Source organism: Enoplosus armatus, chromosome 9 (assembly GCF_043641665.1).
Source record: "Enoplosus armatus isolate fEnoArm2 chromosome 9, fEnoArm2.hap1, whole genome shotgun sequence".
NCBI lineage: Eukaryota > Metazoa > Chordata > Actinopteri > Centrarchiformes > Enoplosidae > Enoplosus > Enoplosus armatus.
In genome coordinates this window covers 17,268,872-17,295,654 of record NC_092188.1, presented here as the reverse complement: position 1 = coordinate 17,295,654, position 26,783 = coordinate 17,268,872, and the positions used below count along the sequence as shown (strand labels likewise).

The 26,783-nt window shown below is 40.9% G+C and overlaps 1 protein-coding gene across 1 annotated transcript in view; it reads right to left on the bottom strand.

Annotated features, from left to right (window-relative positions):
- Positions 1–26,783, bottom strand: part of triob (trio Rho guanine nucleotide exchange factor b) — an 88,520-nt gene that overhangs the window by 48,099 nt on the left and 13,638 nt on the right. Inside the window, exons 2-8 of the mRNA XM_070911896.1 lie at positions 13,765–13,839; positions 12,685–12,799; positions 10,370–10,562; positions 9,237–9,341; positions 8,568–9,038; positions 7,409–7,531; positions 749–940 (exon numbers count right to left, since the gene is read on the bottom strand). Of these exons, the coding sequence (XP_070767997.1) occupies positions 749–940; positions 7,409–7,531; positions 8,568–9,038; positions 9,237–9,341; positions 10,370–10,562; positions 12,685–12,799; positions 13,765–13,819 (1,254 nt within the window). The 5' untranslated portion in view covers positions 13,820–13,839. The remainder of the gene's footprint in view (positions 1–748; positions 941–7,408; positions 7,532–8,567; positions 9,039–9,236; positions 9,342–10,369; positions 10,563–12,684; positions 12,800–13,764; positions 13,840–26,783) is intronic.

The window sequence follows — 26,783 nt, the reverse complement described above, 5'->3', positions numbered from 1 at the left end:
GACTCTAGCTCTAGCTTTGAATGAAAAACATGCTTTCTATCACAGCAACCCGGTGAACCAAGAGCAGAGACTATTTTGCTACAAACATAACATGAAAACATACTGCTCTGTCCACCAATATTGACAACAAAATATCAATAGCTTACAAAGAAGTCTTGAGCATTAAAGACTGTACACAAAAGGGGCTAATCAGCAAACAACAGGTGTCAACAACTAACTAATGCATTGTTACTGCAACCGTAAGCAAAACAATGCAAAGCAGTATAGATCATTTAAATGATCTTTTAGGTCTATCACGGATAGAGCAACCCCAGTGCTTCTCTTTAAATCTATATTTCTTTATATATGGTTTGGATACTAAACTATCCAGGAAAGCACAAATGACAGAAAACCTTGTCAGCCTCTAACATTCTGAAATAGATCTAATATGCGCCATTCCACCTCTTATTTACACAGTAAGTAATGTATGCATGTGGGAACCAAAAACTTATATGCAGATACTTTGAAGCATTCCAGTGGAGCTGCCAACAGTTTGTTTAGTTCAGCCAAAAATGTTTGCTTGAGTGCATGATGATCATTTGTGGATATGTAGATGTGTTTTTGTGCATATAATCAAACAAAAAATACACACTTATGGTAACCCATGGCGCACGCATGTAAGTGATGCCTCAGCTTTCCAGTGGAAGTCTTTTCATCATCAGAACTGTCCTGGAGTTTCTGTGTGTCTATCAGTGTTGCATGTCTGTACCTGGTCTGCTTTCTGGTGGAAGCTGGCAGACATCTCCAGCAGGGTGCTGCGTTCATCCAGTGCTGCAGCGAAGGCCTTCCACTCCTGCTCCAGCTGTCCTGAGATCTGCTGGATCTGCTGCGAGGCGTAGTGGCCTGACTCCAGGAGCCGGTTCCCCACTGACATGATCCGATTGATGTTGACATACACATTCTGTGTTTTAGGAGAGACAGAGAAGCAAGATGGCACTGATTAAAATACATCCCAAAACTGATTGGCTTTAATTCAATAGACAATGTAAATACTGATGTGTGCTAACAGTTGTTACAATCAAAGTCCAGTGGTTCAAATCTGAGCTGACCTGAGGCCCAACTGACTTATATAAACAATGTTGATATTTGGGCATTGTGCCCAGGTAAACAAACAGGCTGCCAATTAAAGTATTGTGGTTTCATTTTGGGTGCCATGATGCATGAAGCTGCAACTATGTCTTCAAACATCCAAGATTGGCTGTATTTCTGCAAAGCAATCAAAGCGTGTTTGTGAAATATAGCAGCCACAATTACATTAACATACACAGTAAGTAATATCAGAAAGAATGAAAGTCAATACGTGCACCCTGGTCATAAGATACCCCTCCCCTTCACACACACACACACACACACACACACACACACACATACTCACACACACACACACACACACACACACACACACACACACACACACACACACACACACACACATTGTGGACATTAAAAAGTCATTCACTTGGGAGGCATACCTCATGTGAAAAATGAAAAGAAACCCATTTGCCTCTTAATCTTTCAGTCTTTTTTAATATATGGGCTCCAAGCTGTTTTGTGTAGATAGGCACGGATCAGCAAACGCTAATTAACAACTGTGTTAACAGCCTGTTATTATTCTATTCAATTACTGCTCCTGGAGCCTATTATGGTTGGGTTAGCCCTAACCCTATGGTTGGTATTAGTTTGCTTGTTTCAATCACAACGGGGAGGAAAAACAAACCTAACACCAGCTACAGCCCTCAAACAGAAGCAGGGTCTTGGGAAGACAACACAAATTATGCGTTTTCATTTAAGTTTGGATTGGTGCTTTGATTTGTTCAACCTGTAAGGCTTTGAGATGATTTCTGATGGTATCTTTTTCTGAAATTAGGGTTTAGAAGTGGTTTTCAATAGCTTTACTTTTACTTTTAGGAGTTGTTGCATGCAAACATATGCAAGTAGACACATTTCCCACTGTCCAAAATCCAGGAGATTCTTGACACTGGGACATCAAAAGCACTAGATTAAGTCTGATGTTGACTCGAGGATAATAGAGACAGTGGTGTGCTTAGAAGTATGGCTCACATGAGAAATCAAGGGAGTCTAACTGCTCTCGAATGCACAGCAGTAGGTAAGTTGTGATACGCAAAAGAACAGCAGTGCACAGTAGAGCTACAATAATCCTATTATACATTTTACAAAGACACAAATAAAATATAACAGGAAAATTATGAGATATTATATCACAGGGAAACTATGATGATTTTTGGACATATGCATAAAAAGACTTCAGGAGAACACACACCCAGGCACAACCAATAAGCCTGAAGGCCTTTGAGCCATCTGTAGGACACTATGGATTAGATTAAATAACAGAGGTTGGAGTACTCAAACACACTGGGTGGTAAAGTCTTAATCCAAAACTGATGGATGGAAAGGGGGGGCAGAGATAGGGAGAAGGTATTAAGAGTGAGAGAGAGGAAAAGAGAAAAGGCAAGACAGAAAGAGAGACTAGGAAAAAGAGGACAACACTGTTGACCCAGAGATCAATCAATCTACAGAGTCAGACAAAAAGGCCACAGTAGTTTTTGCTTTGTGAATGAACCACAGAACAATATGAACAACTGTCCAAACAGCAGAACTTAACATACATGAGTTTGTTGTCCTTCAGACTACTTTCTTTTCCTATTTTATTTTCAAAATCCAATCCCTTTACTTTGAGGGCTAAATAGCATAAAAACAAATTGCTTTCTGTATTTATCACCAACTCACTTAATGTAGCCCATGTATGAGGGCAGGAAGAGTTGCTTTGAGAATGGAGGGTTCACTGCTGTGTCACTGTTAGACTTCTTATCTATCTATCGATTTCACAACACCTTGTTCTCCAGTGCTGACTGGAACTATTCCTAATCTGTATAAAATATCTTCTGTATACAAACTCAAGGCAAATCATCTTCATGCCTTCAGGACTGTTCCAGTGTTTTCTATTTTTATTCTATTGGCGTGCTAAAATTATCACTTATATAACCTGTATTGTGCACATATTTAGCATTTGTGTTAGTTTTGTGATCTATCACTATTTGCTACTGAAATTACCCTGTTCCCCCGCAAGGACCATTAAAGTTTCATGATTGCTTTTGTAAGCTTTATATATGTAATACAACACAGAGTGTAATGTTCTATTAATCATTACAACAACACCTGCCAGGGACTTCAGCCATTATAGAACATAATGAAACCTGGCATCATTGCCAGGAGATGAACCTGCATCTCTATTCTGTCACCTGGTGATCCAGATATGCAAGATGTAATAAGTTGAGGTTGGTAAGAGTTGGAGCCTCTGCCTTAGGCAGGTGACTGTTCTGTCTGAAAATTCCAATGAAAGAAATTCAAATTGATCTCATGAAGTTCCTCCCACTAAACAAGTCCTTCCTACAAAGTCATTATGCCTACATAACACACAGTCACATACAGACAGAGACACAATTCAACAATGGAGGGGCCAGCAGCAGCAGACAGTGCTGATGATGAATACATGGAAATTGATGCTGAAAAATGGTCGGAACACAACAACACCTATGAAAACGGAGATACACTTGGTCTGGATTTAGGAAGAAAAAAGTATTCAAGAGGATGTGAATCAGGCCCTGATTCAAGAGGACAGAGAAAAGAAGAGTTGAAAAAAGAGAGAGTTGCAACTCAGAGACCACTGCAAAACACCCCGAACCCAAACACTGCACAACCCCCCATCCACCCTCTACCCGAGAGATACATAACTATCAGACGCCCTCCAGTGAACCCAAACAGAGGACCAGGAATGAAGCAACCACCCCAATTAGGTAAGGTACATACTCAAATAATATAAATACAGACACAAAAAAAACTAGCATATCACAATGGTAAATTACAATAACATTATCTTCTGATTAGGTTTCTTCAGGCGTACTACAGTGTGTCTGGTGTTGCTGTGTATTCTGTTAATCGGAGGGCTGCTCGGTCTGAGCTTCACCTGTGAGTCTGAACTTTCTTTTATGAAATCACAACTTAAAGTTGCAGCATACATTTCCCCAGATGTGACAAAATCTGGAAAAAAGTGTACTGCATATATTTTTACACTGTATTGATGTATAGCACCGTGTTTTATTGAAGTGGAACCCTTTAACACCCAACTCCCTTTTGGAGTAGATTCACCTAATTTATTTAGACCCTTTGAAATTTGGACATAACGTTTTCAAGGATTCATTACATTGTAGGATTGCCAAACTGCTTTGAAAATAGGGAGATTTTTAAAATTTCCGTTGTACACTCTGCTGGGGATCATACCTGAATTATTGTACAACAGGGACTTCTTTTTAGAAATGACCAGAATGACCAGAAGTTTGACCATGAGTCTTACAGCACATATATAGGTAGTTCAATTACATGCTCATATTCCTGTACCCTTTAATCGCACTAGCAAAAGTGCTAGTGTCCAGCAGGTGGAACAGTGGGTGATAAAAGGTTAAACAATATATGTGCATGCATGAATGGTGAATGAGTATTCTACTTGGCTACTTGTGCAACATTGAGAAACGTTTATATCTCTTTTATAACAGATGACAGATTGTCTGAGACTTGTACAAGAGAGAATGAAAGTTTTGACAAACTACTTAAGGAAAACAAAGACTTGAAAGAGGAAATAGGTGAGTGGTCACTGAAAAGACACAACACAAATCCTTGATCAAACGGTCCCATTAAAGTGAAATAAAGTTGTGTAAAACTAAACTGTTGTTCATATTTACAGACAATCTGAACAACTTCGCCAGATCAATATACTATGTTTCCAGCACAGAAGAATATAATTGCTCAACTAGCCATGATGACCTGTTCATACTAAATTATGAAGTGCTTGAGGTGAGAAATAGATTTTCTGATTTGTGTGTCTGTGTGTGTCCATGTGTGCACACATGCCCGTATATGTACGGTGTTAAAAAGTTAAGTGGTATAAAACAGTGCAATCTTAATTAACAACTTTATTTGCCTTCACAGTTGTATATGAAAAGAGGTTCATTCCATCTGGGTCGCAAGTTATTGGAAAATGGAAAATGCAGCGTCCTGCTCTCCTGGAATTGCACAAGTAGCCCATTAGAAGACATTAATGATGTTTCCACTACTGTCCCTCCGGCACAACTAACCAGGGATGACAGCCAATCTGGAAACGCATCTACAATGTAAAGGGGAAACCACTTGTTCAGGTCTCGTTCATCCATGACCATGTTATAATTTGTTTATTATTTGTTGAGAGTATGTTTTCGGGTGTATTTTGTGCTATTTATTTTACAAGAGTGATATATTATGTTCTGTAACTGCATTTTATTCCTGCTGTCCATATATACACACATGACCCCCTCCATACAGGCCAGTTTAAAGATGTTTTCCAAAGCCACGACTTTTGAGTTTTTCTGTCTCTTTCTCCTCTGTTGGAATGTTAAACTGTTAAACATTAAACTGTCTGTGGGTTTTCTTGCAGTGCCAGAGCTATAAAATAGGTTTGGACATTTCTACACACAACTGGATGTTGTGATTTTGTGAATAATTGCGGTGTGACAAGTTGGCAGTTAGTTACATTTCAATATATTTTATGTTGTCATTAAAATATGAATTTATCAGTTAAATTAGAGACTATCAATTAGAATTCAAGGGTACAGTATAAAACAATGTCATATTTATACTGTAATAGCAAAGGTAAGTGACCTTCCAAATAAATAACAGAAAACTCCTTCATTCCCAAACTGCATTTGTTAAGTGTCCCCCATAGGGGGCATAACAGTAACATAACTCCATCTATTGTATTGTGCATGCCACATTATCACTTACATAATTGCAAACAGTCACCATTAGCATTAAGTTTAAACTTTTACTTAAAACTGATGATGTTAACATGAATTTCCATGCCTGTAGCAATGATCACTAATACCATATTGCAAAAGCAATATTGATAATGTGATGATCAGTGGAAACTGGCAGACATGTACTGGTAATTGTGTTGTTTATCCTTGTTTTTACTGTCCAATACATTTTCACATATATTGGAACACACACAGAAACTAGTGGACACAGGCAGTATCGCTACATAAACGCACAAAAACACACACACACCCTGACACTATGTATTTCCATTTAGCCATGCAGGCAACAGGAAGGGGAAACACCACTTCCTGTGGAAGAATGGGTGGAGGGGCCACTGAGTGTACCCGACTGTGTGTGTGTGTGTGTGAATATATGTGTGAGTTTATACGACAGTTCCATCTGTCTTTTCTACTACTGTTGTCTCAGGGGTTATTGGTTCATCTCAACCTGCAGTGTTGACACAACTGGCTTTGGGTGGCCACTGAAGCTGCCCCTGGGCCCCCATGTTGACACCAGTCATAGCACGCGGTTCCTAAGACCAGTGATTTGCGAAACTGTGAGTGGGAGCATTTAGGCCATGGGCCCCACTCTCCCTTGGCTACACCTTTGTCACACTGACAATAGTTACTCTTGATGGTTAAAGTGAAATACCTGTGATTTAAAACATTTTCATGTGTAAAGGATAGGTTGTTTTTGTCCAAATTAGAGGTAATGGGCTAAAGGTTTGATAGTTTTGAAGCCAATCAGTCCAAAACAATTTTGCTCTGCTGACACAAGTCCATCCTGTACAGCCTTGGTAGATATCAACTGGTTCAATCTTGGTTTACAGTAAATGCTTAGTTATATCTGACAGACTGGGATCATACAGCATTACGATGCAATGTGACTCTCACTGATGAATTGTGATAAAAAAATAAAATGTGACCATGTACGGGAAATCAGGAAAGTGTATGGTTTTTGGTGAAACAGGAAAGAAGAGCCGGGGAGTGATGGTGTATGTTTTGAGTGAGCAAGATCATGAGGGGTTCAAGGTTTTGATAAGAACTAGCAGGGCAGTGGAAGACTGCAGAGTCGATACAGTATAATGTCCTCAGCAATGCTTTTAGCAGTAAGGTATGGGAGGGCAGGGAGGGCTGTGGAGCAGAGCAGCAGAGGGCAGCACACAGCTATGGGAGGGGCAGGAAGGCAATATGGGTCAATTATGGGAACAGCACTGTGACAAGACATGATAGAGGGGGCAGAGTTGAGGCAGAGTGGAAAACATGCTGAATAATATGAGAGAGACAGTGGCAGGACAAAAAATGTCAGTCTATAGCAAGTCACAGCCCAAGGGAGAGGATAGTTTGGGATAAAGACTGTGAAAAAGAAGAGGTGCATGTTTGTGTGTGTGGTGGTTTAGCTTTTTACTCTGAATGACAATAATGATGATAGTTTGCGACGGCATCGCCTGTGTGTGTTTCTGTGCATGTGTGTGTGCACGACAGAGACAAAGACAAAGTCTTACCATGCAGTTCATAGCAAAGTGGTTGTGCTGGGTCTGCAGCTCGACAGCATGCTGGTGGTTCCCTCCGATCTCTGTGTAGCTGGTGAGAAAAAGCCCCTTGTTGTGCATTATCCAGTCGAACATCTATTCACAGAAGAGGGGGAGAAAATAAAGTTAGGTTTTACAGAATGCGCTATAAATGAAAAGGTTCTTTCCATCTCGTGTTTACTCACAGCAACAGCTGTGAGAATAAGAGAGGGCCTGTTGTTTGGTGTTTGTAATTAACCAAAACCTTTCATCACTCATCACTGCACTGACTTCTAGAGGCAAGAGAAGCTCCTCTGTAATAAGTAGGAACAAAATAACAAGCTGTTTGTGTCCACTGCGCTTTACCCTTCATTTATGTGGCAGTGTGTTCTCTCCGTGTTCCTCTCTCTATGTGTTTGGTGTATGGAAAAGGTGTGTTTGCTTACAACTCTAACACTTTCCATAGGCCTCTGCATTTGCCTCCAGCTCAACACAGGTCATATAGCTACATTTCCCAGCTCCAGACACACAACATCCCACTCTCTTGAAACACTGATGACATACAGGCACATACTCACACACATCCATTTACTCTGTTTCCATGCACACAAACACACAGCTCAGATAATATTTGACAAAGATGCAAAGTAGGACTTGATTACACACGAAAACAAGTCAATCTTAAATGACCAAGAAAGCTTTTAAGATTATTAATCCACAGGTAGTCAAAAATATAAGTTATATCATGAGGATATATTGTATATTAACACTGGCCAGTAGTTTTAGCGTTTCATCAATGCACCTCATCTGTTAAGCTTTTACAACTATATACATACACAGCCTCATTAATCTGGCTGGCATGGGGATGAGAGTTGAGGACTTAAATGTCTGGATTAATGTAATGTTTTCAAATAACCAGCTAAGACTGGCATGCATGCATGCTCACGCATCAGACTAGCTCCTGTGCACCCTGAAATACCTGTATGTATCAAGACATAAACTGCACATTGGCACATATTAACAGAAAAGCGCCAAGGGGCAAGAACATGAGGAGGCAGTGAGGAACCAATTAACCTCATCCTCTATATGGTTTCAATCATCATGTGAATTGCATGGTGAATAGAATGGAATAGAAAAAGAACAGCACTCTGACCTTCTCTGCATCCTGTTCGAACAGACGCAGCTGGAAACACTGGTCCAGCTTCAGCTTCCTCATGTGCCACAGCTGCTGGAGATTTTGGCGAGTCCCATGCAGCTTATCCAACAAACCCGTCACTTTAGCTACTAGGTTGTGTGCGTCCGCATGCGTATGGAATCCATGATGATGGTCGTTGGAATCTCCACTTGCTCCCCCAGTGCGGTTACCGTACCCACTTTCACTACTACTTCCACCTCCTGCAGTTTGTGACTGTAGCCTTTGTAGCAGCCTTCGTCCCTGTGCATCCAGCTCCTCCACCGAGGCCTTAGTGGCCCTCTTCTTCAGCGCTGCATGTTCTTCCATGAGCCTCCGAGCCCCCTCCAGGTCCCGTGGGAGATCACGCTGGGACAAGGTGTCCTGGAGCTCCTCGAGGCGTGCCAGCGCCCGCGCTGCATCGCTGGCAAAGGTCTCAAATGACAGCCGCACCTGAAATTAAAGTTAAAAGTGACTACTGCTCTCTACTACTGAATTTCACGTAATTAAGTATTGGTAAAAGACTTGCTGATTAAGTCCTGCTGAGGAAAAACAGAGATGTTTTCTTAATTAAAGAAGCAGGTGTCTTTTTTTATGACTTTTAAAGAGAAGAAGAAAATAAGATAGAATGAAAAGCAAAAGTATCCAAACCTCAATCCAGTCATCATGGTTATACTCTAAGCTGCCCTCAAAATCAGCTGTCAGCTGGGATGGGTCCACAATCTTGGATAAACCCTCTAAGGAGACCATCACCGTCTGGTGCAGGTGGGTGTATGTGGGACAAATGTAGTCCAAAGTGACAATAAAGAGACAGATGAGATGAAAGAGGGGTGAATGTGGGCAAAGAAAAAAAGTGAAAAAGATTATGAATGGACAAAGGGAGGACAAGAGGGAGACAGACCACCCCGATTTAATTATCATCACAGTCATCATCATCTCCATATTCCAAACCAATCAAACGTTAACTTGTCAAAATATTTCCCACTGTTAAACCTAGATTATGAAAAGAATGTGTAGAGTCAGTGGCTCCACATGTCTACTGTTTAGATAGGTGGGGTGACCAAAAAGAAAAAACATTCCAGACATTTTAAGCAGCATTAATGTTATCATTAATAAGATAGAAATACACGGGTATAAACTCTTAGGAAGTAAAAACAAAAATTGCTGACATTCACTAGAGTAAGGGAAATACAATGAAAATGCACATGTTACATTTGGGCCTGGGGTCTGCCTGAGTACTCTCCGGTATAGGTGCTATAATAACTAATAACAAATTTTGTAAGGTTCTTTTAAACTGCAACCAATATACACATACAGAAGTATGAACTTTGGAGCCAGACACTCAAACCAGTGACCTCCTGGTTATCATTGTGTTCTACGCAAACACATGAAATGCTTCGCCATGTCCTATATATCCTGTTTCCATAGTAACTGGGTCAGGACTAAATATACCAGCACCACATGCCCACACGGGAAAGAACAGTGCCACTGTCACTGAGCAACAGTCCAATTAGAGTTGATAAATTAAGACCGATGGCTATGCTAAGCTAACAATACGTCTAATAGCTTACAACTAATTGTTCATCTTAAAATGTATTGATGTAATGAGCACTACAAATATCTCCATCTCTTGTAGAAAACAATAAAACGATCATAAACCTGTATGCTCAAAAGAGACTATAACACTAATGGTTCATGTACAACATCCACAACACTGAAACCCAGGCTAGAAATGTTTTTGGTTCTTTTTGTTAGGTAGATAAAGTATGTAGAGTGTCACCCACCTCAAATTCAAACTTGGAGCTGCCAAAGTTGGTCCTCTGCTTCTGCCAGAAGTTGTCCGGCTTGATGATGAGGGCGACGTGGATACAAGAAGGGAAAGACTCCTGGAGGATCTTCAGCAGAGGCTTGATGCTGTCCCACTTAGAACCACGCATGTCCACAATGACTGTGAAGCCATGTCTGGCCACCTCCTCACTGCAGAAAACATGAATAAAAGAGGTCAGATGCTATGATAAAGAGCAAATTAATACATGAGAATATATATTACTTTCAAATGAATGTATTATGCTAACATGAAACCATTAGGTCAGCCCAGGGGAGAGTATAATCAAGTGACAACAAAAGGACAAAATCAATCCACTGTGATTGATTTAAGACTGAACAAACGAGCTAAAAATAAGCAATGTCAAACTACTGAGTCACAGCACTGTCACTGCCCATGTAACAGAAACAGAGAAACTATCAAGACAAAAAGCAAAAAAGACTCATTGTACATTTTGTAAAAGGTCTGTTATAACTGCAAACATGCCAACAAGATTTAAAGTCAAAAGATCCCATGCAAATCTCCAGAGCATCTGGGGAGGGAAAAAAAATAGTTAAAACATTCAACCGTTGAAATTTCCACTGCTGCTTACCAGGAGTCCTGCTGCTGTAGAAGTCCATAAAAGGTTGTTTCTCAGTGTTAAAGGCTTTAATCTGAATGTGTCTAGCTAGGAGACAGAAACAGACGCAGGCCCTCCTGCTCTAACTCACTCTGACCTCACTCTCTGAAAACAGATCAGCAGCCAAATGGGTAGAGAAAAACAGAGTGTAGAGGAGGGAGAGAGAGAGAGAGAGGGAGAGGGTGAGGGAGAGAGAGAGAGAGAGAGAGAGGCAGATGTAACAAAGACAGAAGAAAGCTTGAGACAGGAGAAAGAGAAATCAAGCTGAGGAGAAGAAGCTGACCTCCTTCGGAGTAAGTGATACTTGGTTCCTTCTGAGCCTTAAACTGGACGGCTGGCCAACTCTGACAGATCTAGTCTCCTCTCTAGTCTTACCACTTAACACAGTTCCTAAAGAGTTTCAGCCTTTTGGAGGTCTGGAAGTCTTTGTACACCAACTGCAACCTCGCTACTTGTCGTTTACTGCTACGCCACATAATACTTTCAGAGAAACGCACTGAATATAACATTTTTGAATATAGTTTTAACAAATTCTATTAGTGGGACAGAGGAAGGAAAGCATTTGACAAAATGTAGGTGGTCTCTCTCAAGATAAAGAATACATTTTTAACATGAAACTGTTTTAGCTTAGTCTGCACTTCAAACTGCACACCAACTAACACTACTAAAAGAGGAAGACAAAAGCACAATGAACAGCAAAACATCACAATCTGTCAGTTGCACCGTTCAGACTTGATCGGACCCCTTTTTTGAGTTTTTATGCACCTCTGAAAAGATAGCTTGTTCTTGGACTTTAATACAAAATTGCAAAGTATCTACACTATACAAACATTTGCATCATACTGACTAGTGCTGACTATGAAATATACGCAGACAATGAGTATCTTTGATTTTGCCTTGGACATCCCAGAACGCCCTCATGGAGCCCTGAAGAAGCCTGGACCCAATTTTTGCAGTGATTGATCTGGACCACCTCTCGCCTCAAGACAAATCTCCAAACACTACTGTGAAAAAGACTTAAAGCACTAGACCTGCAAAGCACTAGAAAGCGCAGCACAATGGAGATCAGAAGCAGCAGAACAGAAGAGAGCAAGCTTCCCTCCAGGCTAATCACAACCGACTCCAAACAGAGCAGCCTGGAGCGTCAAATGTGAAGGAAAGGTGCTCCAGTCTGTACACAACTACAGAGCACAGGTAACAGGAAAGAAAAGCCAACAGGCTGAAAGAAAAAAGTGGCAATCTACATGACACTTTGTTTAATTAGAACTGATCCACTCTAACTAGACATTATCAATAGCAGAGTGGGAGTGTTACTGAATAGTGGTAACCTACATAAAGGAGTAATTTCTAGAGAGTTAGGAGGAAATGAGAGGGGGGGGGGGGGGGTTGAACCTTCACAGAGAATTCAAAATAAAACCATCCAAGCTCTTTGCAGCCTCAGGCTATGCTTCAGCCTTTTAAATCCAAGCAAGGTGGGAAAGTCACAAAGAAAGCGATGAGATGTGTGCGAGTGTGACTGCAGAAGAGGCCAAGAGGTGCCTGTTTCAAATTAACACAGGATCAAGAATAGGATCTATAAGTTTGCATGTTCACAGTTTGAAAAAGTATGAATCCTCCACTGAAACCCTGTGTATGTGTGTTTGTACATTTCCTACCTGGGAATAGTAGCCAGGTAGGCTATGAGTCTGCGCAGGTCTTCGGGACGTATTCTGTCGTGGTTGCTTCGTGCTGGAAAGGTCAGAACGGGACCTCCGCGTCTGTCTCTGCCACCTTTAGGTAGAAATCAGACGACAAAAGGGTCATTAAACAACTGCTACTTCCCATGTAGATAATGCTCATATACTGTAGCACGGCTAACTCAAGCAAAAGGTGAGAGAAGGGTGGTGTCAATAAAAAAAATGTTCCTCCAGTTAGTCTGATGCTACTGAATTCACATTGGACTATATGACCTATAGAATACTGCCCAAAAAAGATGTAAAGTGAACGCAGTAGTTCTCTGAGATGACAGCAGCTAATTTGTATGCGTGCCATCTGTGAATATTTCTGCAGTTAGTCATGACTAAAGTGAGTCAAACTGAAGAGTCAGGGGTCAAATTAGTCTCACAATGACAAGACTAGTAATAGCCTTTCAGTCAGACTGCAGTAACAAACAACACTGACTATTAATGAAGAGGGAAAAACACTCTCTCCAACTCACTTACAATTATGGCAATGCCCATGCAGTTAACACTAATGGCGTAAAGGTCAGGTCAGCACCATGACGAGTCAGAAACAGTTCAGAGAAATAAGTGAGTGCACTTAAATAATCTAACAAGTAGGGAAGGACAAGGAAAGAATTGAAGCTTGAATTTTCAACAGAATGATACCCAGCTGCCATGTTGTATTGTTTAAGGGACATACAGTATCTGTTCCCATTTGAAATGATCATGTCTTTCAAGTAACTGTATTGATTTTGTTCTTATTGTGATAAAGAGTATGACTTTACAAAACCCAGGTCTCTGCAGCAATATAGGGATACAATAGAGTTTGATATATTCTCCACTTGAAACATGAGACATTTTATTTTTAAAAGCACTCAAGTCTCACAAAGACACAATCCAATATGGAATGACTGGTTGAGGGGCAACAATGCAAACGTACGACTCTGGTTTGATTATGACTCCTCTTCATTGAAAAAAAAGTATAATTACAATCATATAAAATAATGATACACATTGTAACTACATATATCTGACCTGAGAGAAAGGCGACCTTCTCCTTGAGGATGGGAAGCACATCAATGGCCTTCATATCTTCATTGCGATGAAACCCTGAAACAGAGAAAAACAGAGATGTCAGGCGGGAAACAACCAAAATCCCCAAATCCTTAAATAGACAAAGACAAAGACAAACGGACACAGCCAGTTAATCAGCAGAGTGACAACAGTTTTTATTTTCACACCAATGTAGCCAGTGTGATACATTTAGCATGCTCTGAGTTGGTCAGTGTCCACTTTCTTTGACATACTGTATAAAAGGCACCATCATTATACAGCAAGCATGGACGTACACCATTCTGTTCAGCTGCATTTCCCAAAAATGTCACTTACATGTAGTGAATTCAATTAGTCTGTTGACATCAATGGACCAAAGTGAGGAACACATATGAGGGACTTTATGGGTCTGGTTATAACCATGGCAAGTCAAGCAATGGTATTGTCATTTGTTAGAAAGCAATTAGTCTGTTTGCACATCAAAGTAACAACAAGTTTTGTTTTAATCATCTATCTTTTTATAGTTTCACCATTGCTACGGAATTTCAAAAATTGCAAGACGTTTGAAATTCTGTAGACTAACTGATCCATTTGGATGATAATTAGTAAGCACATTGTTGCAGCCCTATATGTTTAGCCTCGCCTGGTATGCTTAGGTTTTCCACCATCCACCATGGTCTCGCCTGCTCTGTTTTGGTATGTTCTTCAAATGTCAACTTTTTTGCCTCGCCTCCTCAACAGATGGCACACTGGTTAATACCAGGAAGCAAGATGGAGCAATTTAACATACGCACACTCATGCACACAGAAACACGCTCACACCAACTGACTGACTTTTATCTCTTTGGTGTGTCAGAGCAGTCAGTCATGAAGACAACTGATTCAGATGGTCCACTAAACAGAATACTGGAAGGATGTGTAATATAGTCAAATATCATAGCATATTTTATTAATTTCCATGGTGTAAGGGCTTACATTCAAATACAGTGCATTCTCATTTGGTTAACATTACAGATTCTCTATCACTGCCACAACGAACAACTTTATGCACTGGAAAGCACAATCATCTATAGCAGAAAGCTATGATGTCGCCATGACATTGACAGCTTTGACCACTGAATATATAAGTATATGCAAGTCACTTTCTTCTGATTGGTGGCACAGACGAATACCAAAAATGACACGACAAGCTCACAAGCTCAAAAAAGCTGCAACAACTGCTTACTTTACCTTGAGATACACTACACTATATTGTACCTCAAGTAATAAACCGAATAAAATCAGAGAAGAGAAGCCCATAGGGCTGTTTTGCAAACTAGAATTGAAGTATTTTATGAGCTCCAACTGAAATGAGGGGGCGCCATTATGAAACCAAAAAAAAGAGAAAATGGAAACAGTTTTTTCTCAAAGGAGAAGACAGGACATGTGATTCACAGAGCAGATATGTATGCTGTAGCAGACTCACAAACTAGTTAGATGCAGTACTTGTATTTCTGCTTATGTGTCTATAAAAATGACAAAATAGGATGAGAATGCAATCTGGGGAAGAACAACATGAAAATATGAGAAATATTTCTAAGCTCTGTTTTGGTAAACAGATCTTAGGGGTCAAAAAGGGAGACAAACACTGTAGAGGAAAGGGCTAACAACTTTACATAAACACTGTGCTGCTTTGACAGTTATAATATAAACATTTAATCCCACTGACTACGAATGGAAATGAGCTAATTAGATAGTGGCTAGACTGCTGAGTGCTGAATCATGCGCTCATACACAACAAATAACCCTCAAATAAAAGTCAGTCATGATTCTAAATTAATTTCAAACTATACAGTAAAGCCATAATTTCAAGAAGCCAGTGAATACTCAAAGTTGAGTATTTGCTCTCACAATTTGAATACTTTTCAGCCGACAGCTTGATGCAAGCAGGGAGCAAAACAGTAAAATTAAGACATTTTTCAACACGAGTATCATTAATCCTGTGACTGCTTCTTGCAGGTTGAAAATGAGTTACAACCTGAAGATGTGAAGCAGAAAAAAAAAAGAGATGTGACAGAATGCAAAGTACAGACAGAGGGAATGGCAGAAAGCTTCATAAATGGATGGATAGATAGATAAAAAGATAAATGGATCAAAGGCAGACTGAAATGGAGAGGGACAAAGACAAAGTGTGTGGTATGAAATGACAGGAGCAGAGAAGCACGGGCTGATAATGATTCAAGCGAGACAGGGAAGAAGAGAATATGGGGACAGACAAAACTGCAGTGTACAGCGAGACAGATAATAATACAGACAGAGGAGACTGCAGGAGGAGACAGCCGAATAACTCCTACATGTTTTAATGGCTCCTGTAATATCGATTTCATCCACGGTCTGAGGGAGTTAGGAGCAGCAGTCAGGCCTGGATGACAGCACATTAGCTCACTGTGGGAAGTGGCCGGACTGGACATAACCTGACTCACTGATAATGTCACGACCAGCTGAGACAAGATGAGACTGAGGTAGCAATAATGGTTTCATTGTCTTTCCACGGCTGGCGAGAGGAGAGAGAGAGAGAGAGAGAGAGAGAGAGAGAGGCCAAGTAGCTGAGTGAGTCCCTCGCAATCCACAGTCATGATTTTTATGATCTCCCTCTCTGTAGCTGACTGTCTCTTTATAACCTGCTGCACCTGTTTCTCATCCAGTCCCCCTCTATCGGTCTCTCACACTCAGACAACATAAGAAGACTCAGCGTGGCAATGTTGAAAACAGAGACGTAGATTTCTAATGTGTCTTCAGTGTGTGTGTATGGGTGCATTGAACATCAGCACTACAGGGCCCAAGCAGAAAGAAAAAAAACACTCCTCTTGTACTTTGTGTGTTAGCACATGTGTGTGTGTTTCCTGTGAAGTGTGCCTAGACACATTCCTCACTGTGGTGGTTTATGTAAAACACTGGCGCTGGCACACAGCCAACACTGACCTCCGTTATCCTGCTGCAGTCCTGCTAAAACTGCAGTCCGTCACCTTTTTTGAATACCACAACAGACTAAGTCTGGCAGAAGACTGGGCATGCAGTACATGCACTCTGGGTTTATGTAGAAGGCTGCAACACTGGATTTGTAAGATCAGGTTGGAAAATTCCATATAAAGTGTTGTATGGTCATAAAAAAATGAAGAGCAGCAAAATATAAACAGCTGTTGGTGAAGAGTATATTGCTTCCACTGTATGATAGATGCAACACAGTAAAATAGGCACAATGCCGTAAGTACACATACAACCATGGAGCCTTTCCTAATTTTCACCGTGTTTATATGCAGCAATAACCCAAACAATATCCCACAGAAATAAAGTATCACCCTACACACTGTGATTCATGAAATTCCATCATCGCCTCTCGCTACACACACTAACACACCAGAACACACAGGCAATCTCCTCTCTTCACTACACACAACCCCTCATTTACAAGTCTGCCGAGCATGAAATAAAGCTTTTCAATCACAGACTGCTTGTTCATAACACACTCATAATGAGAGCAATCCATTTTACTGGCAGCCTGCACTCTGTGCCCTGTAAAAAGAGGCGAAATGCAAAGTGTTCATCCAAGAAATGAGGATTTTACAGTGAGCTTTTTTGTAATGATAATTTTTTTAATCTAGAATTCAAAGCAGGAAAATGAATAGAGAAGAAAATCTTTTTTTCTGTGCTCACTGTGACACATCTGTCCTTGCATATCTACATAGTAACAGGAAATACAAGGTGATGACCGCGAGATGAGAAGATCAACTGCACACATGACAGGTAGTGGATCATTTAGACATAAGCAGGAGTGGCGGATTCATGACACACATGCACACCAGCAGAAACACACACACAACTATGGGCAGGCATATGTGCACTTACGCTCTCTTTCTCTCAGCAGATTTAGTAATGGAGACATGCTGTGCATACATTCTTCAAAGGGACAATGATATTATGTCATGAGGAGTATTTTTGTGCTCAGGCTGGCTTGACAACACATAATGCATGATATACAATAATGCACCTTCATGTATCACTATTTGTCATGTTGGTAATTTGCATTTCCACTACATATTTAGGCAGTTGGTGATGTTCTCAAATTATTTGTTAACTTACTGTCGCTCTTTTCCATTTAATAAATATGCAATAACAGTTCAGTGTACAAACGAGTGGAACATTGCAAGAAAAAGCCATAAGGTAAAAGTATTTTTCTCCTCTTGTGTTGCCAAGGGAAACTTAGAACACAGAGACAAATGAAACTATTTTTTCCCACAACTGTGCAAAACTGCCACCACTGGCTATCATTCATAATTCACTCATGGGCACTCAGTCAGGGTCATGCTTGCATGCAAATTACAGTTACAGTTTGCCCAATTTTGTACTAACGCAAACTTTGCCTGCTCAGTGATGGCAGCAAGTCATCTAATTGTGTGCTTTTACGTAGCTCAAAGGTCAGCCAACCCTTTTGGTTTAGCAGTGATATTCTAGTAACACACAACACACAACCACAGAATACAGAGGTGAAGACACAAAATTGTAGCTTACATTTAACTTGAAGACAGAATGACTGAGCCTCTACATGTGACTGAACGGTTCCATGCTCGGTTTTTAAACAATTTCTCAGTCTTTGATTCCAAAGTCACTGTGAAAAAATTTCACATGCAGCTAGAGACGTGAGTACGCTGCATTTTCACTCCTGTTGCTCTGCATGAATTTAGAAAGCAAACAGACAGAGAGCAAGAGGCAGCGACACAGATTCACTCTGCTCAGCCCTTCATCTTGTCTCTCCACAAGGATTGTGCCCTAAATCCTTAAATTCACATTTCTGTTGAGCAGAGGCAACACACAGAAAGTGTGCCAATCCATTTCCTCCTTCCACTACTACAGAACAGATTGTGTTTGTGCCTTGTACCAATTCTTCACACCACAGACTGAAAACATCCTACATCCTTTAGGATCCACGGTTGGGTTACAGACTTGCATCTAGAGGGTTTTAATGAGACGTAATGGGGAATGGGGAACCAAGTTTAGATCAGAATGGAAACAGGTTATAAACCCCTGACCAAAATTGTTACATGTGCAGGGATAAACACAACCAATTTCTTCACCTACAAGCACCATAACCCCAACTCATAAACCCAAAATGAACACAACTGCATATTCGTGTCGTCTTTCCACAGCATGACGGAACAGACGGCCTCCGCGCACAGTGCCAATCCCTTTGCTTCCAGTCTTTTAGACCACAGGCTAGACTGTGCATGGTGCATCTGCACAGCCTGGCACGCCGCATGATGCCAATCCTCTGGCTCATAACCTCGTAACCTCAAACTCGCAGCAATTACAAACTAGGCTGTGTGTGCAGTGCAGCAGAACCAACCAGGCCTGCTACTTAATACTGCAGAAATACTACAGTATAACTCCCTGGCTGTTGTGCTGACCGCCTCAGCATGAGCCTGACAACACACATTCCTGCTGCCAGGGAGGATAAGTGTGGTAAGATCCAAAGATTCAGAGCAGTAGACACTATGAAATGCATTTTATACCAATAATGTGCACCCAGCACTTGAACATTCAGCAATATGTCATGGTACAGATGCAACAAATTGATTCTCATTATTTATTTGTAATCACAGCTGTATAAATGTAAGGTCTTTTAGAATTTAGTGTCTGCTATATACAAAGATTTACAGTGCATGTGACTGTGATGGATTTCAGATGGCTCTTTCATACTTCATTTCTGGGTCAGAGCCCAGAATGTGAACCTTACTATGAGTCTGAGTGAAAAGAGACAACTGGGAGGCATTTGTCACACCGCTCAGCCTGGTTTGGCTCAGTTTGGCCCGACTTGGACTGGCTTAGAATGCGGGGAGCTTTTGGGAACAGCGCAGAAACAGAGGAAGTGTGGGAGCGGATTGGTTTAGTCATTGCTGTACCAGAGTTAGAGGGTGTGTGCATTGGTCTTACTGTATGTGGATGTGTGTGTATGTCTATACACGCATGTGTCTTTGCATGCACACGTTTGTAACATGTGTATGCCAGCTTAGGTGTGTGTGTGTGTGTGTGTGTGTGTGTGTATGTGCGCCTGTGTTCTGACCTGTGTTTCACTGTGCAGCAGTATGACTGACACCCTTTGCAGGACTCTAAGAATAGAGCTCCCTTGGAGAGAGGGATGTGCCACTTTATCAGCTTTTTGGTTAAAACTTATTAGGCTGCATTCAGATCAAATCTGGCGGTTGCGGCATTTAACGCGGCAGTGTAGGAGTGACACTATGTGGCCCATATGCCCATTTAACCCCCCAATCCAGAAGGAGGCAGTAATGCACTTAAAAGCAGTCTGCCAACTGCCTCTAAACAACAAAAGAGAAGAAGAAGAACTTTAACCCCTGACCCGAGGGTTGGTATAAGGGGTAACGATCTGGCTTGTTTGTATTTCTTTTTAATCAATCACGATCTAAGCCCAGGATGCAGCAACAGTGTCCTAGCAAAATGCTAACATGCGGATAGCGGAAGGGGAGGAGAATTCCGACTGAAATAGTGGCGGGCTTATACCCACAGCCTACTTCCTGTGAGTCAGACTAGGTAAAACTTGACAGAACCCAGGCAGAAAGCAGAGCACAGGCCACTGTAGATGCTCGAGGGATTTCACTTCAGCACAACACAAAATTGATTTCTCACTCTGAGAAAAGTAACATCAGTGTCTTCCAGGAAACTTCTTGCCCTGAATGTCTCCCACCAATGGCACAGAGTCTACAGCCGGCGTCAGCAGTAATACCAGCGAGTTCTTCTGTTTTGTGGTGTTGTTAAAGTTTGAGTTTTGATCTTCAACATTTTAAAACCAACTTAGTTTGACAGAAGTGGTAATTCACACAATATTTCAGCTTTTTGGGGTCGAGCTGATTCTCTTACAAATATCCAAATCACAGGGGAGTTCGAAACAAGCCAATACCAGCACTTTGAGTTGCACGTAAAGGTCAAACATAAAAATACTGAGCGGTCTAGAACACTCAACCTGAACTTAATAAACTGCTGACTTTCACAGTTTGATGTTGATCTAAAATTGGCATTCCATAGACATTTCACCCAAGGGACTTAAATGAACAATTCAGCTTTTAGCTCTGTAACCACAACTTGTTTTTATCTACTCTCATCATGTATCTGCCATATGAAGATGCTATGGTGTGTACTATTTCTGTTTAACCCCCCAGTGTGTAGGGATATCAGGCTGCCATTGCCCTACAAGTTGATGTGAGCAATATGAGTGCTTAGCTCATCTGCATGATGGGCTGATACAAGCAGGTTGTTTGTCACGTCCCCTGTGTGACAACCCCGACTAGAATAACAGCAAGCGTACGTTGTCCTGGTGCAACAGGGTGGCAAGATGAAGAGCTAAGAGCTTTATCTTCCCCTTGTTCTGCCTCTCGCTCCATCTCTGTATCTTTCTTTCTCTTCAACTGTATATCCTTTTCATTTGTTTATTTTCCTATCTTTCTCTCACACACAGTCTTTCTATCCCTCCCTCAGATACTAAGCCACTTCTAGCAGCCTCTACTCTACTCCAGTTCTGTGACCTTCAGCCGGAGCTGGCAGGGGGCCTGGGGACTGTGGTGAGCTCAACTTTCATCAGGTTTCTCATATTGTTGTTACAGTGTGGCTTACAGTAAAAATAACACTTTGCTCCTACCGCAACCCCTCGACCTGGATATAACCCCAAAGCACTGCAAAAAAGGGTATGAATAAGTCATAACAAATGGGAAGGGTAGGAAACACAAAGTAATGTCATGGTACAGCTCTGGCACTGCGCTCAAATGTTCAATCTGTAACTGTAATCTGTGGTGCCTTCAGATAAAACAATGCCGTTCCTCCACTGAAGGACTGTTGTGTTTCTTCCTTCCATTTGTTTAACCTAAGCAGCAGTATATGGACTTACCAGCTTCAAACACTTTTCATAGCTTAAGGCCGTGGCTTTCATAATTGCATTAATCTGTTGGTTTTTTAAACTAATTATTATTCCCACGGCACAAGCTAATGTCTTCAAATAGTTTGTTTTGTCTGACCAACAAAAGCAGCGGAGAAATCAGAACTAGAGAATGGTATTTTTGCATGACTTAAATTATTAATTGATAATCAAAATCGTTGTTGATTCATTTTCTGTCGACTAGTAAGACATCTTCACCTAAATATATCCCACAGATTCAGAGCTCTCTGAATGAACAACTCACACAGAGCAGAGAGAACAGAAAGCTCTGTAAATCATGTCCACACCATTCAGTACAACAAATCTAACTCACACCCTAAATATAACTCCAATTTAGTGCCGTGTGTGGGCAGCTAAGGGGCAATGCTAAGATAAACAATGGTCAGCAGCCAGTGAGTGTGCATATGAAGGCTATTTCACTGAGCTGCTTGTGAGACCAGTAAAAAGGGCACAATCAGAGCAGTTTCAATGCTGTATAATGAACTACTGTGCTCACATCTGTGCTCTCACATTACTGCAGTCCTGCACACAACACCATGCACATTTCTGACACTTTTAGTGCTGCAACATGCATGCGTAGTAAATGCAGTAGCAATAATATACTGTAGAAGATGAAATGCACACACAAAAACCACACACAACCTGAAAGAAAACAACTGTCTGTTTGTGTGTGTAGTTGTTTCATTTGTAATCTGGTTAAGGTTGTAATAAGCCTTGACAGAATATAAATACTGTATGTGTTCTTTTTATGGTGCTACAGCTGTTTCTCTATTCCTTTCACACCTCAGTGAGCCTGGATAACAACCTCACCTCCGTGTACAATTTACAAATCTCCTCTATTCTCCTTTTTTTATTTGTTTCTCATCTCTCATGTGACGTCCTACCACACTGTCTGTCTCTCTCTCTCTCCCGGTCTTCTCCCCTACCTCTGTTGACTCTATTGACTTCTGACATACTTAGTGTTCCCCTAGGCCTCACTATTGGCAACCCTCTGTGTCACTTGCCAGTACTTAATGCTGTCTTTTTTTTATGGGGTTTTGTGTCCACACACTGCAACACAGCTCCATTTGAAAAGGATGAGAACATGGGAATCAATGCTACATCAACAGTCAGTAAGTTTGACAGGCGCAAGCCCTTGTGGGCATTGTCAGTGTCAGGAACAGAGGACTGAAGCAGCAGCCTTTGAATGGAAGCACTTGTCTTGTTATTATCAACTTGCCGCAACTCCATTCTGTATCTGTCCAGCTTTTAAACAGAAAGAAGACTGTCGTACCAATTCCTCCCGGGGTGCATAAAAATGGGACATCTACAGTGTCTGTATGTGTATGAAGACTAAGTTTTAAAAGTCTGCAACAAAGTTTGATGGGTCATCTACTGGTTTACCTGCTCAGTGATTATTGGGGACATTATGAAAGCATTGTGCATTGATACTTTAGCTTTTACAGGGTCTGACAAAGAACTTTTCTATTGATCTTACTATAAAAGTGAAAAGGCCCTGTAGAAGGTCAAAAGGTCCTCCTGTGAAGTGAAAAGATTGATCAATTGAATTCACAGTCATCATCACAAGTAGTAAGTTGGACCCATGACTTCAAGTTTGTCCCAGGTCTTGGGATACGCATTTTAAATGAAACTGTGTCAGAACCTTTATAAATCCTCCCTCAGCGTGCCTTGTTGTGATCTCATTCTGCAGTGCTCTCCTCATGACAAATAGCACTGTTTCTCCTAATCGCCTCAGAGCAGTCATCTCCTCAGACATCTGCATTCATTACCCCTGCAGGCACCAGGTCTCGGTGATTGAACAAGGGGGGATGAAAAAGAACATTTCCATTTTTATTGAGAGTGATGACCGTAGCGTCTTCTAGCTACCTGATGAGAGCATTTTGGGAGGTAAAAGCCAAGTTTGATGTTATGTACTGAACTTGTCTAATAGTTTAACTTCTGTCATGTGCTTAAGGTGTAGGCCAACTGTCTTGGTTGACCTGCTTCAACACCTGGCACAGGTGGCTACCAGGCTGTAGCTGTGCAAGCTTAGCCATGGTATAGCCTCAACATAAGCTGTACTGTATGCCCCAAGTAACTTTGTTTTCTATTTATATTCTATTGTAACTACAACAGTTTTGTCTATCTAGCACAGCACAAGCTGAGCACAATGACCCATATACTAAACTGAAAACAGGGCACCTTAAGCATGAGGGGTGGCGGTTAAGTGTATAAAAAGACAATAACCCATCACCATCCCCTAAGTTCTCTCAAACATAAGACACACACACAGGCATAAATCAGCAATATGTGTCAGCTTTTACAGAGATCTGACTGTTGCAGTCAATGTCACTTACACAGCCTTAGTGAAAAATTATCATTATATGCCTCACAACAGTATTATTTACTGCAAGGCTTTTGTATTGGTTTGCATTGTGAGGTGTTGCTGTTATTTTGTCCTCCTGGGAATTGCTATAATGCAGCTGCATTGCACCAGGCATTTTAAAAGTAGGGCTTTCTTGCAACAGTGGAAAGCATACAGCAGTATGTGTATGTGAAAGCATACAGTAGTATGTGTTCTCCATACTACTTTGTGTCCAGGAAATAACACAAGCATATATGCAGAGGGTTAGGTGCAGTCTATTATTCAGTCATCCAATCATTCACTCCCCTATCTATTCTCAGACAGGGGCTATAGACATACTATTGTTATTAACTAGTGTCAGTGCCAAGTGCCGAGTTTGTTGGCCCAAGGATTGCTGATAAACTGGCAAAGTCATCACACATGAAAATAGTAAAATGTTGCATCATTTTCCTTAAAATGTGCAAGACTCCATCACTGTTACACAGTTGTGGTTTCTACACATGCATAACAAATTCAAACATACAAACATACACAAATGCTTAACAAATACCAGTCAATGCAAAACTGAGGCAATAGAACCTAGTATTCTAATCTTAACTGTTCTACTAAGGAGATATTTTTCTAATTTGCATTATAAATAGTGTTTGTAATCACTTTCACGTGTCTCATTTGAAACAAAATATAATACAAAGTGATGAAGATACCGCTACGTTTTCATTTATAACATCTCATTACTTAAGGTCCTATTTGTGCTGAGGTCACATGGATTGAAAAAACACAAAAATCTAAAATATCAGCACAAATAAAACATTATGAGGTGTAATGAGGTTGTTGATCATTCACATTAAATCTTTAGAGAGAGATTGAGAATCTTAAATATCCCTCTTCCAAACTTAATATAAGCATGTTTTTTGACATTTTAGTTGTGCACTTGAGTGGACTCCGTCTTAGTACTTCGACTGTGAGGAATCAAAATAAACAGGATTCTGGATAAATAAGATTCAGAATACATTTATGATAGAGAATACTCTACCTGAGAGTCTGATCAGGGTTTTTCCGGCCTGGGCGAACTGCCAGCTGTGGTTATCCAGCACTGCCATTGTAAACCAAATCCAGCATCAAACCGTCCCAATCAATCTAAGCCTACACTACACCCTACACCAGTCTACAGTGGTTATCACCCTACCAGTTCTAGCTTTCTAACCGTACCAGTGTTGTACGGTGAGGAGGCAACTGAACAACAGCCCTGCCATATATTGACCAACGCCCTGCCACCCACTGAGCTGTAGAAAGCCAAAGGCACTGCCAGCTCTTTTTTGCCTTCACCAACTGGCTTTTTTCGCCATTCCCCCCCATGTCACTAACCCCTCCCCAAAACAAGATTTAGTAACAAGTGCTGCTTTGCATTAAACAGCTTCTCCCCTGTGTGCCGGGCTAGCTACTCACAGGGAAAAAAAGTTAAGCCAGCCAACAGCCAACAGTTGTTGCTACTGGATTTGCGGGTGAAATAGGCTTTAATAATGATTGGTTGTAATCTTCTCTCTGACTAATACTTTGACTTAGACTGTGAGCTTTTGCACGGGGGCACCTAAAGACCCTTAATGTTAATAATGTTATCATCTTTACAAGTGTATTTATCATGAGCATAGTGAGTATTTACCTACCTTATGAGACACACACTGAAAATGTCCATTCATCAGTACATTCATCCTGTTTTCTTCAAATATGTAACAGAAGTTTGTCACATGAATCGCAACAAGTCTTGAATTATTAGCCTTCTGACACAGGATTTTTTGAATCGCTCATTCATTTATAATCGCATGTAAAGCTTTTGTATTTGACCCTTTAAATCATCTTGATGTCAATAAAACTCAAAAATACTCAAACAACATCTTCATCTGTGTGTAAATTCATTGAGACCAAATCATCTAAGTGTTTCCCCTCTTTTATGAGTGTGGCTAAATTTGATCCAAATAATGCATATCCACTTTCATAAAACAGTTGCTTGATTGGGAGCCAACACCTTTTGAACTGAGGAAAACATTCACTGTTTACTCCTTGAGAGAAATTAAGCTCCTTTGTTGTCTCTCAAAGGGAAAGTTAAGGGGGGATTACCGTTATTTTTCCAAATTTTGAGGAAAGCTCCGATAAGCTCTGAAAATGGATTTACGAGACATGGAGCTCAAAAGCAAAGGCCAAAAGAAGTCATGATCCAGCAACTAAAACTCCTGTAATTAACAGGCATCAAACTGCAGCAAACAAACTCCACTCAGAAAATGTCTGAAAAACATTAACACACACATTTCCAATCACATTTTCTCACATTCCCTCTTCCCTCTGGGATCACCTACCAACTTTGTTAGCTGTCTGACATGGTTCCACAGTCAGCCGACCTTTCCTGTCCCTGAAAAAGCCCATGGAGTGGAAACAGAACCACATGGTCAGACTGGCCATGTTCTGTGTCACAGATAACAATCCAAAGTGTCACACAAAGGAGCTTCCAAAAGCGGCAATCCTGCGGGTTATACACTGTAACTCCTAAAGAATTTAGATCCCCGAGACGGTTTTCAAAAGTGGATTAATTCGCTATTATTCAAGCACAAAGAAGCTGAGAGCTAACTGTGTGTGTGTGTGTGGTGTTCATGTCTTGTCTCAGTGTGTGAGAGTTGACAGCCTTCT